The 14539-nt window shown below is 40.8% G+C and overlaps 1 protein-coding gene across 5 annotated transcripts in view; it reads right to left on the minus strand.

The window, feature by feature from the left end:
* Window positions 1-14539, minus strand: part of LOC138983783 (guanine nucleotide exchange factor DBS-like) — a 158056-nt gene that overhangs the window by 87647 nt on the left and 55870 nt on the right. For all 5 annotated transcript variants that reach the window (XR_011461257.1, XR_011461256.1, XM_070357109.1 and 2 more), the window contains exons 3-6: window positions 13720-13834; window positions 5709-5799; window positions 2669-2782; window positions 352-468 (exon numbers count right to left, since the gene is read on the minus strand). Coding sequence is in view for 3 of the 5 variants with exons in the window: in XM_070357109.1 (XP_070213210.1) it covers window positions 352-468; window positions 2669-2782; window positions 5709-5799; window positions 13720-13834 (437 nt within the window). In the remaining 2 variants the exon portion in view is untranslated. The remainder of the gene's footprint in view (window positions 1-351; window positions 469-2668; window positions 2783-5708; window positions 5800-13719; window positions 13835-14539) is intronic.

Below are 14539 nucleotides of genomic sequence, written 5' to 3' on the forward strand. Positions count from 1 at the left end.
GAAACATTCAAACAGGAATTCAACAGGAAATGGACTAAGCCGATTTTTGGCATGATCCAGGGCAAAATCACGGAGTAGGCCTACTCTTCTAAAACAATCCAGGATGAAAAAAAAGGGAAACATGGTCTTCAAAAGATGGCCCTTCACTACTGAAATGATATAGTTCTAGCTACTCAGCCACTGTGGCCTTTGGATAAACTTAGTTTTTCGATGTCGTTGATTCGTTTTATAGATGCGTGTGTTGGGTGTGCTTGGCAGGAGTGAATGTTTCTTAACCGCAATGTCAAGGCATTGACATTGACTTCACAAATGTCCTTGAATATATGTGTGAAATAAAACTGGATGACTCACAGATCGGTGTTCGGTCCATTCACTGGTGTCGAAGGTCAGTTCTCCCCCCACGTCTTTGGTCAGCTGGGCCACCTCGATGTACTCGGACATTTCCTCTGGCTTTTCACACAGCACCACCTGGTAGACACAGCACTCCATGGTATCAATGGTATACATATACTTCATACTGCAGGGATATTTATTGTTTCAACAGTTAAGGCGCACTTGTGGGTCGTTTTATCGAGGTGATTGTAAATAGTGAGTGAGTCCAGCACTTCGATGAGAAAATCATGTTGCTTTTATTGACTGGCACTTTTAGTTTGAAAACATTCGTTCTCTCTCTCTCTCTCTCTCTCTCTCTCTCTCTCTCTCTCTCTCTCTCTCTCTCTCTCTCTCTCTCTCTCTCTCTCTCTCTCTCTCTGTCTGTCTGTCTGTCTGTCTCTCTCTCTCTATTCTCTCTCTCTCTCTCTCTCTCTCTCTCTCTCTCTCTCTCTCTTTTAGTTAGTTATTCAGCTAATCAACCAACAAATAAATCCATCCATCACCCCCTTCCATCAATCTATCAACCTATTCATTAATCAACCAATCAATAAATCATTCATGGATCAATCTATTCATTCACCCAACCTCGCCCTATCATCCATCAATCTATTCATTCACCCAACCTCGCCCTATCATCCATCAATCTATCCATTTACCCAACCTCGCCCTATCATCCATCAATCTATCCATTCACCCAACCTCGCCCTATCATCCATCAATCTATCCATTCACCTAACCTCGCCCTATCATCCATCAATCTATCCATTCACCCAACCTCGCCCTATCATCCATCAATCTATCCATTCACCCAACCTCGCCCTATCATCCATCAATCTATCCATTCACCCAACCTCGCCCTATCATCCATCAATCTATCCATTCACCCAACCTCGCCCTATCATCCATCAATCTATTCATTCACCCAACCTCGCCCTATCATCCATCAATCTATTCATTCACCCAACCTCGCCCTATCATCCATCAATCTATCCATTTACCCACCAACCCCTACACACACACACACACACCCACCCATCCATCCATCCATCCATCAGTAAACCAATCATAAATGATTTTATTACCAACTCAGTGCCCCATATGGCTTTTTGACCAATCAGGACGGATTCTAGGTGACCCTCTAAATGTTATAACGTTCAGGCAGGGACCGTTTTTGTTTATCACGCTAAAAAAAACCAAGACAAAGTAAAAATTTAATTCAACAATATCAGCGTGATTTATTCTAAAGAATGACACTTCCAATGCTGTCAGATAATACTCTCTTTATCTAAAAAATACCGAAAAGCTAGTTTTGTCGGTGGGTGCTTCACGGAACAGCAAGGCACCACCCACCCTCTGAGTGTGCAATGTCGACCCGCTCACTTGAAAATTAAATCGTCAAAGTTTGGAACAATCAAGTAAAATTGCGTCACTCGCCTTACGTCAAATGTATCTTTACGTCATTTCCCATCCGTCTGGAGTCGGTTCTAGATCTGTTCAACAAGAAAAACCGAAGCAACCAAAACGCATGTTCAACATGGTTTATCTTGTGGGATTGTTGTGTGAACGCATTTCACCTGTTAAATATTCATCACCGTGACGTAAGGTGAGTGATTGGCTGATCCAGGTCACGTGAATGCTTTTGACTGACAGGCACAATCAGGTAGGAGCACTCAAGTTCCCATTGCGGCTGTTCTGTCTAATTCGCAGGGTCGCTTTGAAATTTCTTTTGGTCGAAATAAACGGTAATAAAACCGTTATTTCTAATATGCTGACTGTTAGCAAATGACAACAGACATGTCTCACAAACGATATCAGCATTCACCTAAAGGCTCATGCTTTTTTTTTTTTTTTTTTCCCTCCAAAATTTTAATCAATCAATAAACACGTGATAACAAACATGGTAACTGTGTGTTTTCTGTTTGTACACATACTTTCTCATGTTTCTAATTAATAAAACGTCAGATTAACGAAATCTCAAGACAACATGATTTCAAAAAATAATTTCCAGTGTTAATCGTGAATCGTTTTTTTTTTAAATGCTTTCGCACATCTTTGCGATATGATATGATAATATGATTAATCTTCTTCATATTTTGGCTGTTATTTTTAATACCAAAAAGCACATCTGTAACATTCAACCTAATTCTTTCGCCAATGTTTACTAATATGTATATTTCAATATAATTATTTCTAAAACCTGAGCACGGGCTAGATATCTTTTTTTCTCGACATGTCAGTTGTCATTTGCTAACAGTCAGCATATTAGAAATAACTCCAAAAAATGCCCAGATCAAACCTTAAACTCGAGGTCCTCTTTGACGAACTTGGAGCGAAAGTCGGCGAATGCTCGCTGGAAGAACCCGCTGGGCTGCAGGAGGAATACCACTTGCACGTGGTTGGGGAAGAACAGCTGAAACATGGCACAAACACACCACTTGCACATGGTTTGGGAAGAACAGCTGAAACATGGCACAAACACACCACTTGCACATGGTTTGGGAAGAACAGCTAAAACATGGCACAAACACACCACTTGCACATGGTTGGGGAAGAACAGCTAAAACATGGCACAAACACACCACTTGCACATGGTTTGGGAAGAACAGCTAAAACATGGCACAAACACACCACTTGCACATGGTTTGGGAAGAACAGCTAAAACATGGCACAAACACACCACTTGCACATGGTTTGGGAAGAACAGCTAAAACATGGCACAAACACACCACTTGCACATGGTTTGGGAAGAACAGCTGAAACATGGCATAAACACACCACTTGCACATGGTTTGGGAAGAACAGCTAAAACATGGCATAAACACACCACTTGCACATGGTTTGGGAAGAACAGCTAAAACATGGCACAAACACACCACTTGCACATGGTTTGGGGAAGAACAGCTGAAACATGGCACAAACACACCACTTGCACATGGTTTGGGAAGAACAGCTGAAACATGGCATAAACACACCACTTGCACATGGTTTGGGAAGAACAGCTGAAACATGGCACAAACACACCACTTGCACATGGTTTGGGAAGAACAGCTAAAACATGGCATAAACACACCACTTGCACATGGTTTGGGAAGAACAGCTGAAACATGGCACAAACACACCACTTGCACATGGTTTGGGAAGAACAGCTGAAACATGGCATAAACACACCACTTGCACATGGTTTGGGAAGAACAGCTAAAACATGGCATAAACACACCACTTGCACATGGTTTGGGAAGAACAGCTGAAACATGGCATAAACACACCACTTGCACATGGTTTGGGAAGAACAGCTGAAACATGGCATAAACACACCACTTGCACATGGTTTGGGAAGAACAGCTGAAACATGGCATAAACACACCACTTGCACATGGTTTGGGAAGAACAGCTGAAACATGGCACAAACACACCACTTGCACATGGTTTGGGAAGAGTTTTTGGTATTCAATGGCCGGTTTATTTGTAGTTGCTTTTTGAAATCATGGCGCCCCATCCACTTTCGTTTTACATTGCACCTCGAAAAGGGGAATTATTCTACAACTGTCAAGGTTACTGAAGTGAAACATGGCACAAACACACCGCTTGCATGTGTTTGGGGAAGAACATCTGAAACATGACACAAACATCTATGAGTTCCATTTTGTTTTTTGTTTTGGGGGATGGACGATGTTGGAAAATAACTATCAAGTTCTTATGGGGTGAGGAAGAGTTGCTTTCCCTTTGTTTCCCCAGAAACACGGAGGCAAGCTTACAATGTCAAGTGTGCCTTGCCTCAGTGTTTATAAGGACAAGCAAGGAAAAACAAGGGAGGGCAACCCATGAAAACCCGAAAGAGTTATTTCCGGAATTCGTCTATCGTTTAGGTCTGGGGACTCCTTGTTGTTCTTCTTGTTTGTTTATCTTGAAGGTTGTTGATGTTGTTGTTGATGTTGTTGTTGCTGTTGTTGTTGCTGTTGTTGTTGATGTTGTTGTTGCTGTTGTTGTTGCTGCTGCTCTTGCTGTTGTCAATGCCTCAAAAACATGACAGGCTATGTATTGCCGGGTGATAAGACATTTTCATTTGCTTTTATTTTCCACAAACATTCTACCCTTTGCACTAAAAACCGGGCATTACATAGCTAGCGTGATAATCTAACCTGAACTTTTAATTAAAAACAAAGAGAAGAAATACCACTGCACAAAGTGCAAACTTCACAAATAAAGAGAGAGTGATTGCTCTCATGGGCACACAACCAAGTTTACGACTCATAAGAGTGGGCCCAAAATAGTTTCAAGCAACCTCCATTATCAAACGTTTCTGTTCCGGGAACAAAAACATCGGAAGATCCAAAGGTGACAAAAAAGGCAAGAAAACAAAACACATCCGTAAAACCATGAATATTCAACATATGCGAATGACACGCGAACATAGCACCAGCCTCGTTCAGACAAAGATAAAACCTCTACGGATAGAAAGGGGATCCCTTAAAATATCTCCATTTAAAGAAATTTCATAACGATGACCTGTGGGATTTAAAAACCAACAAAGTTTCAGCGTTTGGTCCTTCTTTCCAAAAAGGTTTCCAGAGGAAATGTAAATCAAAACACCGGTGTAGACGACGATAATGCATTTTGATGACGGATGCAAAAGCTACACAGCTTTGCATTTCGACCTGTTTCTGAAATGTCATTCACAGAAACGGATGACTCCAAAGGGAGTAGGAAAATGATAAGATGGATAATAAAACTACAAAAACCAAGCTGCTTTCTATGTCATCGAAACGTTACTCTTGGGGGAAACGTGGACGACTTAAACATGTTGCTACGATGAATATTCACGAATTTGACATCAAAATGTTCTCTTTAGGAAAAAAAAATAATGATGTATTCACATCTATACAAACCCGCTTTCAAAAAATTGTGATTATACTTGTTATACAGCAAACCCTCTCCCATTCTCACCCCTCCACCCCTTATCAAACCACCACCATTTTAAGACATGACCGGCGCACTAGTACCCGGTATTTGCATTCCTGACATTGTGCAGACGACCGACGACGTAGAAAGGTTTTTTTTATGTTTGAGAAACAAAGGGACGTATTAAGCGCTCAAAATGCATGCGACATGTATGTTCAACATGCAAGAGTAAGTGAGAGTTATGCGAAAGTAATCTCCTAGCTGGCACCTGAGATAATAACAAACATTGAAATGAATAAACGACTTTCCTCCACTTTCATCAACTTGTTTTTGTAACTGTTTTTATTGTTGTTTGTTGTTGTTATTGTTTTTGTGTTTTTGTGTGTGTGGGGAGGGGTGGGAGGAGGAGGGGGGGGGGGGGGTGTCGATGAACTTACCGACATCTTGAGGAGAATGGAGCGTACCGCACTCCAGCCATCTTGCCGCCTGTCGATGATCACCACAAAGCCTGACTCCGCCTCGTGCAGTCTGCAACCGCCACACTACACATGTACACGTCAGTTTCTTGTCTTTCTTCAAATTAAGGAACTACGCACGCGCACGCAAGCAGACAAGCAGACACGCAGGCAGGCACGCACGCACGCACGCGCGCGCGCACACACACACACACACACACACACACACACGCAAAATCAACAACAGAAATTCAGACCTATACCATTTCGTGCTAATCAAAGTGTATTGAGCAAAAAGGACATCTCGTGAACCCATCCAATTCTCCTCCAACTCCAACTTCATTTTGCCCAAACGCAGCCACCCATAACGTACAGTAAAGCTAAAAGGTGAATGGTGCTAGTGGGGAGTGGCTTGCACAATGTTCGGAAATAACTCTGTCGGGTTTGAATGGGTTTTGAAAGAGTGAATACTCTGGCCTTTAGTGAGGCAAACTTTCTGCACGTGCTCTTTGTCCACGTGTTTCAGACACACCCCTGGCTAGTGATTGGTCTATAATGTCACGTGGGAAAGTTTGACTCAATACAAGCAAGGGTATTCACTCTTTCACAACCCATACTGACCCGACCGAGTTATTTCTATAGTTTTTCTATTACACGGTGCATTACCAACAGTCTTCTAAACGTTTTTCGGCCTGGCATTCAGTGTTTCCTCCAACTCTACTGGAAAAGAGCAACCCAGACGACAGAAGATGAAACAGGACGCAGACAGCCACAAAAGCAGCTGTCTGTTTTTATTTGTCTGCTGGACAACGCTGACTCAATCACATCAACCTAATTGCAAGGGAAAAAATAAAGATAGCCCAAGAAAAAGAGAAAAAACTAAAAGGGAGATAAAAAAAAAAACACCAGTAAAGATGAAACAGAAGAAGAAAAACTTTAGCCCGCAAACGAGACAGATAGCAGCTGCATAGAGTTGTTTTTAGTGCTAGACGGAAGCCTTTCGATTCCTTTGGGGGAAGGAAGGGAGGGCCTGGGGTTGCGGGTTGACAAGTTAAGTTCTCGGGATAAAGGGAGATAATCCAACCTGGTTAATGACCAGTAGAACAAAGGCCAGAACGCAAAAAATAGAGGAAGGGGAAAAAGAGATAAGAATTTTTTTTTTAACTACTACGCTGGATGAAAAAAAAGAGGGGGGGGGGGGGCGGGGGGAGGATGGGGGGGACGCCAATTTGGTAGAAATATTACAAGTTTTGTACAAGTATGGCAAAGAGAAAAACTGGTTTCTTTTCTGTCCTATCTTTCTTTCCAACACCATAATTTTAGGTCCTGCTGTTCTGTTTTCAAGAACCATAATCATGTTTTTGGAAGGATGCTCAGGCTCATGGTCTGTTTTCGCACTGTAACTTTCCATGAATTCTTGCTTCTTCTTAAAAGAAAAAAAAAGCTTTTTAGATCTAGAACTTTGCGGTGACGGTCAAACTATGCGGCACCCAGCCCCAGACAATTCTTAACACAAAACGGGTTAAAGACAAACAGGAAAAACAACCAGGATAATTATGAGTCCGTGGAGACACCACAGCGCTATCGTGGAAACGCGCAAACTGCATTACAACGTGGAGAATGAAGACAGAGCTGCCCAAACACAGCACAAACAGCAAGGTCGTTGCTTAATTCTTTGGCTCCTCGTCTGTCCAGAGTGTCAGGTCTTGTATTTTTGTTTGTTTTTGTTATTGTTTTTTGGTGGTTGTTCCAGTGCGTCCTGAAAATGAGGTGCTCAGGGACCCTTCGGAAAGGTCAAACTGCCTTTTTCGCGAGAGTCAGGGGTTGTCACACAAAAATGTTCCAGTTTTAAATTGACTCGTGGTCTGTCCGAGTTGCTTCTTGCACTGGTGCTCCGCGATTCGTTCTGGTATATCTATACTATATTGCTATTTCATATGTTACGTGGATTTCCATTGGTCAATTGGGCAAAACTGAGCTCATTGTAAAAGTGATATCGACGACATTTCCGTCGATATCAGTTTTGATATCGACGACCTCTTTATTGCTTCCCCACTTCAAAAACAAAAACACCTAAATTTAAAAACAAACAAATATACATGAAAATGTAATGATCCCAGAATTTAGTTGAGCAAGTGATTAAAGACTTTTTGAAAGAAAAGACATTTTTAAATACTGAAAAGTACAAGAAAAGTTTGAACAAAAAGAAACAATAATCAGAGGGAGGGATATGTAACAGCCAAAACTGAGACAAATACTTTTGTAATTTCTTTACAGTAAATACAAAATGTCCAGAGAATTAGCAATATATCTAACATTGACTGACTGTGTAATGATATCTTCTGCTATTGGTCTGTTTCGACAGTGATATCAAAATCTCGACCTCCTGTCTCGATTTTGATATCACTGTCTCAACAGACCATAGCAGAAGATATCATCACACAGTCCGTCAATATTGGGTAATATTGTGTGCTATCCGACTACACTAATTATATTGCTTTCATGGAGTGTAAACAATAGGCACAAAAAAAAACAAAAAAAACATGATCTTTGATTTTGCTGTCTTTTTAACTTTTCGTGCTGCTGGATCGTGCCATCTACGACAACGAATTTCAATTACCAGCTTTTGTATAACGGTTTCTAAGGTTCAATAAGAATTCAAACTCTGAAGTTTGTTTTGCAAACTTCGGCAGCTTTAAAAAAACAACCCATTTGTTTTCCTTTATTTTTGCAACTACTCAACTTTTAGTGCTGGTTTTTATTTTTTAATCAAGATCTTGTGAATCGCTTTCCAGAATGTCGTGTGTAAACAATGTTTGGAGATAAGCATTGCGTTGTTCCCGTCTTTTCCATCAATTTCACGCCTTGCTAAGCTTTCCTCTTGTTTTTCTGTCTCACTTTTGTTCTGTTTCCGACCATCTCTAGCATACCAAAAAAGAAAACAAGTCGCGTAAGGCGAAAATACAATATTTAGTCAAGTAGCTGTCGAACTCACAGAATGAAACTGAACGCAACGCAACGCAGCAAGACCGTATACTCGTAGCATCGTCACTCCACCGCCCGTGGCAAAGGCAGTGCACGTGGAATTGACAAGAAGAGCGGGGTATTCGTTGCGCTGAGAAGGATAGCACGCTTTTCTGTACCTCTCTTCGTTTTAACTTTCTGAGCGTGTTTTTAATCCAAACATATCATATCTATATATTTTTGGAATCAGGAACCGACAAGGAATAAGATGAAAGTGTTTTTAAATTGATTTCGAAAAAAAAGATTTTGATAATAATTTTTATATATTTAATTTTCAGAGCTTGTTTTTAATCCGAATATAACATATTTATATGTTTTTGGAATCAGCAAATGATGGAGAATACGGTAAACGTAAATTGGGATCGTTTTATAAATTTTTATTTTTTTTTACAATTTTCAGATTTTTAATGACCAAAGTCATTAATTAATTTTTAAGCCACCAAGCTGAAATGCAATACCGAACCCCGGGCTTCGTCGAAGAGTACTTGACCAAAATTTCAACCAATTTGGTTGAAAAATGAGGGCGTGACAGTGCCGCCTCAACTTTCACGAAAAGCCGGATATGACGTCATCAAAGACATTTATCAAAAAAATGAAAAAAACGTTCGGGGATTTCATACCCAGGAACTCTCATGTCAAATTTCATAAAGATCGGTCCAGTAGTTTAGTCTGAATCGCTCTACACACACACACACACACACACACACACACACACACACACAGACACACACGCACACACACACGCACATACACCACGACCCTCGTTTCGATTCCCCCTCGATGTTAAAATATTTAGTCAAAACTTGACTAAATATAAAAAGAAAAAAGTGTTTGGTGACACTTTGAAAAGGTCACGTTGGCGTGGGATGGGAATGGTGATAACCGTTCTCGTGTAACGAGTTTTCTATGCGTTTCCAGCAAGCCGTTTTAGCTTAGTTTTTTTGCTGTTTTTTGTTTCTAATTCTCTTGCATACCTATCTGTATATTTTTCTGTCTTTGTTTCTTGTTTCTTAATTACTTTTTTCCCCACTTTTTTTGTGTATGTCATGTCCATCTATCTGTCTGTCCTTTCTTTTTCCTTGGTTCTTTCTTTCTTTCTTTTTGAGTTCTAATATTTTCTTTCATTCCGTGCTTTCTGTCCTATCTGCCTTTTTACATTTAGTCAAGTTTTGACTAAATGTTTTAACATAGAGGGGGAATCGAGACGAGGGTCGTGGTGTATGTGTGTATGTGTGTGTGTGTGTGTGTGTGTCTGTGTCTGTGTCTGTGTGTGTGTGTGTGTGTGTGTGTGTGTGTGTGTATGTGTGTGTGTGTGTGTGTGTGTGTGCGTGCGTGTGTCTCTCTGTGTGTGTAGAGCGATTCAGACTAAACTACTGGACCGATCTTTATGAAATTTGACATGAAGGTTCCTGGGAATGATATCCCCGGACGTTTTTTTCTTTTTTTCGATAAATGTCTTTGATGACGTCATATCCGGCTTTTTGTAAAAGTTGAGGCGGCACTGTCACACCCTCATTTTTCAATCAAATTGATTGAAATTTTGGCCAAGCAATCTTCGACGAAGGCCGGACTTCGGTATTGCATTTCAGTTTGGTGGCTTAAAAATTAATTAATGACTTTGGTCATCAAAAATCTGAAAATTGTAAAAAAAAATTGTTTTTATAAAACGATCCAAATTTACGTTCATCTTATTCTTCATCATTTTCTGATTCCCAAAACATATAAATATGTTATATTTGGATTAAAAACAAGCTCTGAAAATTAAAAATATAAAAATTATGATTAAAATTAAATTTCCAAAATCGTTTCAAAAACTATTTCATCTTATTCCTTGTCGGTTCCTGATTCCAAAAACATATAGATATGATATGTTTGGATTAAAAACACGCTCAGAAACTTAAAACGAAGAGAGGTACAGTAAAGCATGCTGTGAAGCACAGCGCAACCGCTGCCGCGCCAAACAGGCTCGTCACTTTCACTGCCTTTTGCACTAGCAGCAGACTACGTTCAGTTTCATTCTGTGAGTTCCACAGCTTGACTAAATGTAGTAATTTCGCCTTACGCGACTTGTTTTGTTCTTTCTTTCTTTTGTTTTTCAATCTATCTTTCTTTTTGAAGTTTATTTCGCGTTGTCGTCGTTGATATACTTTGAATCTGGTTCTGTTTTTCAGTTATAACAAAAACGACATCTCTCAATCATACTTCAAGTTTCCCAAGGCAGCTGAAATGCTGTGTCATATAGCTTCTTTTGCGTTTATTGGCTGCAACTCCCAAGTACACTCGTGTTTTTGCACGAGCTGGTTTTACGTGTATGACCGTAGCATTCTGATTCAAGAACAAACGGCTCGCATTAATCTCACATTGTGTGTGTCACTCGATCTTTGCCTACTCACGTTTGAGAAGAAAACAAACAGAATCTATCACACGTGACCATTAACAGGACAACACAGAAGAAACCCAAAGGCAAGAACTATAAATAAATAATGAAAGCTTAGAAAGCGCGAACCACAGAATAAGTATGTGCTCTCCGCGTTGTACAATATTCAACTACGAATAACAAATTCAGCACTTAGTAAAATCTAAATTCCAACATGATAAGAAAACATTGATAAAATAAAAGTACAAAAAAAGGACGTTCAATCTACGTTAAAGCATAACAGGAAAAAAATTACCCTTTCACAGCTATATATCGACATTATATATATCACATGTAAACACGCACAACCAGAACAAAACAAAACATTGAAACATTCTTTTGACACAAGTTACATTGACAGAGGCAAAATTAACCAGCACAATGCCGGAAAACGACAAGCTAAGGAGGTAAAACAAAACAGTCCTGGCATGGTGCCAGACTCTTAAAAAGTTCCAGAACTCCTTGAGGACACTAAACCTAGCAGATAAATGGGGAGTTCACTCTGGAGAGGATGGAGAGTGCGCTCCCCTCAACATTAGCGACAGTCTGGCCACACCATATTGATTTGCCATTAAAGGTACACTTCTTCTCGTGAAAACAGTTCGATTCACCGTCTCAGATCTGGACAGACAGACAGACAGACAGACAAGCAGACAGGCGGGCAAGCAGACAGACATATTGATAGACAATTGAACCGGCCTCAGTACCACCACATGAGATAAGACGATTTCCTCAACTAGGACATACACATATATCGTACTAAAAATCAACACTCCGACTACTTGCTATGGTGAGTTAAAAACATTTTCATGAACTATTTTTTGAAAAAGCTAGTGACTTTTACGAAATTAATTCTTAAAAAAATCGTCACATGGCATAGAGAGCACCCAGGCTGTTGACTTTTGGTATATGACCAAGTGCAGGGTTGGTATTATCCCATGTAAAAAAGCCTGCAGCAGATTTGAGACGCTGAGCAGAACTGTTTTCACGAGTAGGAGTGTGCAGTTAAGCGTGACATAAACCAGCGGACAAAGAGTCTTGTAACAAGCTTCTTATTTCGGTCCTAATCAAGGTATTTGTGTAATCTTGGTACCGTAGTGGTGTAACAGGGGGTCTGAGCGTTCGTTTCATACCAGGCTCAGTACAGTGCGGTTTCTTTTCAGCGAATAAGTGATGGTAAAGTTACTGGTCGTAGTTTACTGATTAGGTATACTAAGTTTATATTCGGTGCCAGTTGGTTGGTTAGTTGGTTAGTTAGTTGGTTGGTTAGTTGGTTGGTTAGCCGGTTTAATTTTCTGGCTGTCTGTCTGCCTGTCTGCTTGTCTGCTTGTCTGCTTGTCTGCCTGCCTGTCTGCTTGTCTGTGTGTGTGTATGTCTGTCTGTCTACCTGTCTGTCTGTCTGTCTGTCTGTCTGTCTGTCTGTCTGTCTGTCTGTCTGTCCGTCTGTCTGTCTGTCCCTCCGTTTTTCCGTCCCTCACGATCTGTCTGTCTATCTGTCTGTTCGGTCTGTCTGTCCCTCTTTCGGTTGGTCTGTCGGTAAGCTGGTCTTTGTGCCTTTACCAATCTTTCCATTCTACTTCTCCCTCTGTTGGGCATTGGAAACGCTGATGGAATGTACTTTTCAATCTGGGTATTAGGCTATCAACTAAAGGCACTTCGAAAAAACAGCAAATCGTGTTTTAAACTGACACTTGCAGGCTACGTATTGATTACACTCACACTTTTTCCCCCACAAGACGTTTATACACTTTATCTGGAAAACGGAAGCAGCTGAGGACATAACATCGATCTGGTGAATTGTCGAGATTCACTTTGCGCACGAAAGCGTGTTTTTAATTGCAGCAGTAAATAGATAATGCGCTGAAATGCTGCCGATCTTATTTTGTTATGTTAACTCTGCATGGACCGCTACATTGCGCCTGCACGCAATACATGTATGAAGACTGATTTTGGATTTTAAAGGCACACTCCTTCCCGTGAAAACAGATCGGCTCGCCGCCTCAGGTCAGGCTTTAACATCGTGTACAAGGGATAAGAACATCTTTCCAGAAGGTCACATACCAACAAATGCACATTGTAGGTGCGCTCCGTGTTTTATTAATTAATTTCGTAAACATTACAGGTGGCTTTTTCAGAAATTAAGTCATAAAAAAAACTGACAAAAGCAAGCAGTCAGGGTGTTGATTTTTGGTATGAGACCAAGTGGGAGGATGATATTCTCCCATGCAAAACCCAGCAGTGAGGTTTTTTTTAATGGCTTTTACAGGACGAAAGCGGGGTATGGCTGCCTGAATGGCGGGGTAAAAACGGTCGTACACGGGAAAAAACGCGGGAGTCAGTTTCACCCCATGAATAAAGAAGAAGAAACAGGACGAGATCGCAGATGGAAATGACCGTCTTGGGGGGAGAGGGTGGGGGAGGAATGGTTTAAACCCAGACCAGTGGTCAGTTGTGTCATTTTCAATGTCTAATTAAAAGACGAGACCGTAGATGTTGCAGACCACTTAAGAGGAGGGGGTAAAGTTATCCAGAGCTTTTGTAAATTTTACTCACGGGACGAGACCGCAGATGTAGGTGACCACCTTGACGTAATCCTCGTCCGACACGTCGGGCGCCCCCTGGCGGTCAGGAAAGGTGACTATCGGGGCTCCGTTCTTCGCCTTCCCCCCTGCAAGTTGTGCAAAAGTATGTAGTTAAAGCCATATGTACTCGATGACTATACACGCTAATTGCTTTACCAACAGCTGGAGACATGCTAAATTAAGTTCCCTGCAAAATATTGTGGTCTAGGACCCCTTCAATGTTGAGATATGTTAATTTTCATTTTGATCTGGATCGTCCTATTTATAGATTTGCCAACAGAGGTAGCGTTGACGCAAGGGAAATAACTCCGCGTCTTTGTTTACATCCAAAGTTTTTGAGACTCTAAAACAAGCTGTAATGCATGTGTATGGTCCGCGCATGGCGACATATCGTCATTACATGGTCTTATGGTGCGTTTGACATCAATTATGGGCAAACTACACTTTGTAAACACGGGAGCGCGTACATATGCCTTTAATCTCTCTGAAGACGAAATAGACGATGTCCGGAAATAACTCTGTCGGGTTTTTATGCTTTGTGGAAGAGTTGCTTTCCCTTGTTTTTCCTTGCTTTACCATTTAAACACTGATGCAGCGTGTCATGGTTGGCTTGCCTCAGTGTTGCTATGAAAACAACGGGAATTGCTTAAAGCAACTTTACCACAACCCTTACAAACTTGACATGGTTTTTCCCCAACATTGTATATTCTGCTGCTTGCATGACACTTACTGAATGGAGTATCATAAAAACACCCACAAAAAAACGCAAAGTAAAATAAAATACTAAAAAC

The sequence above is a fragment of the Littorina saxatilis genome, linkage group LG13 (assembly GCF_037325665.1).
Source record: "Littorina saxatilis isolate snail1 linkage group LG13, US_GU_Lsax_2.0, whole genome shotgun sequence".
NCBI lineage: Eukaryota > Metazoa > Mollusca > Gastropoda > Littorinimorpha > Littorinidae > Littorina > Littorina saxatilis.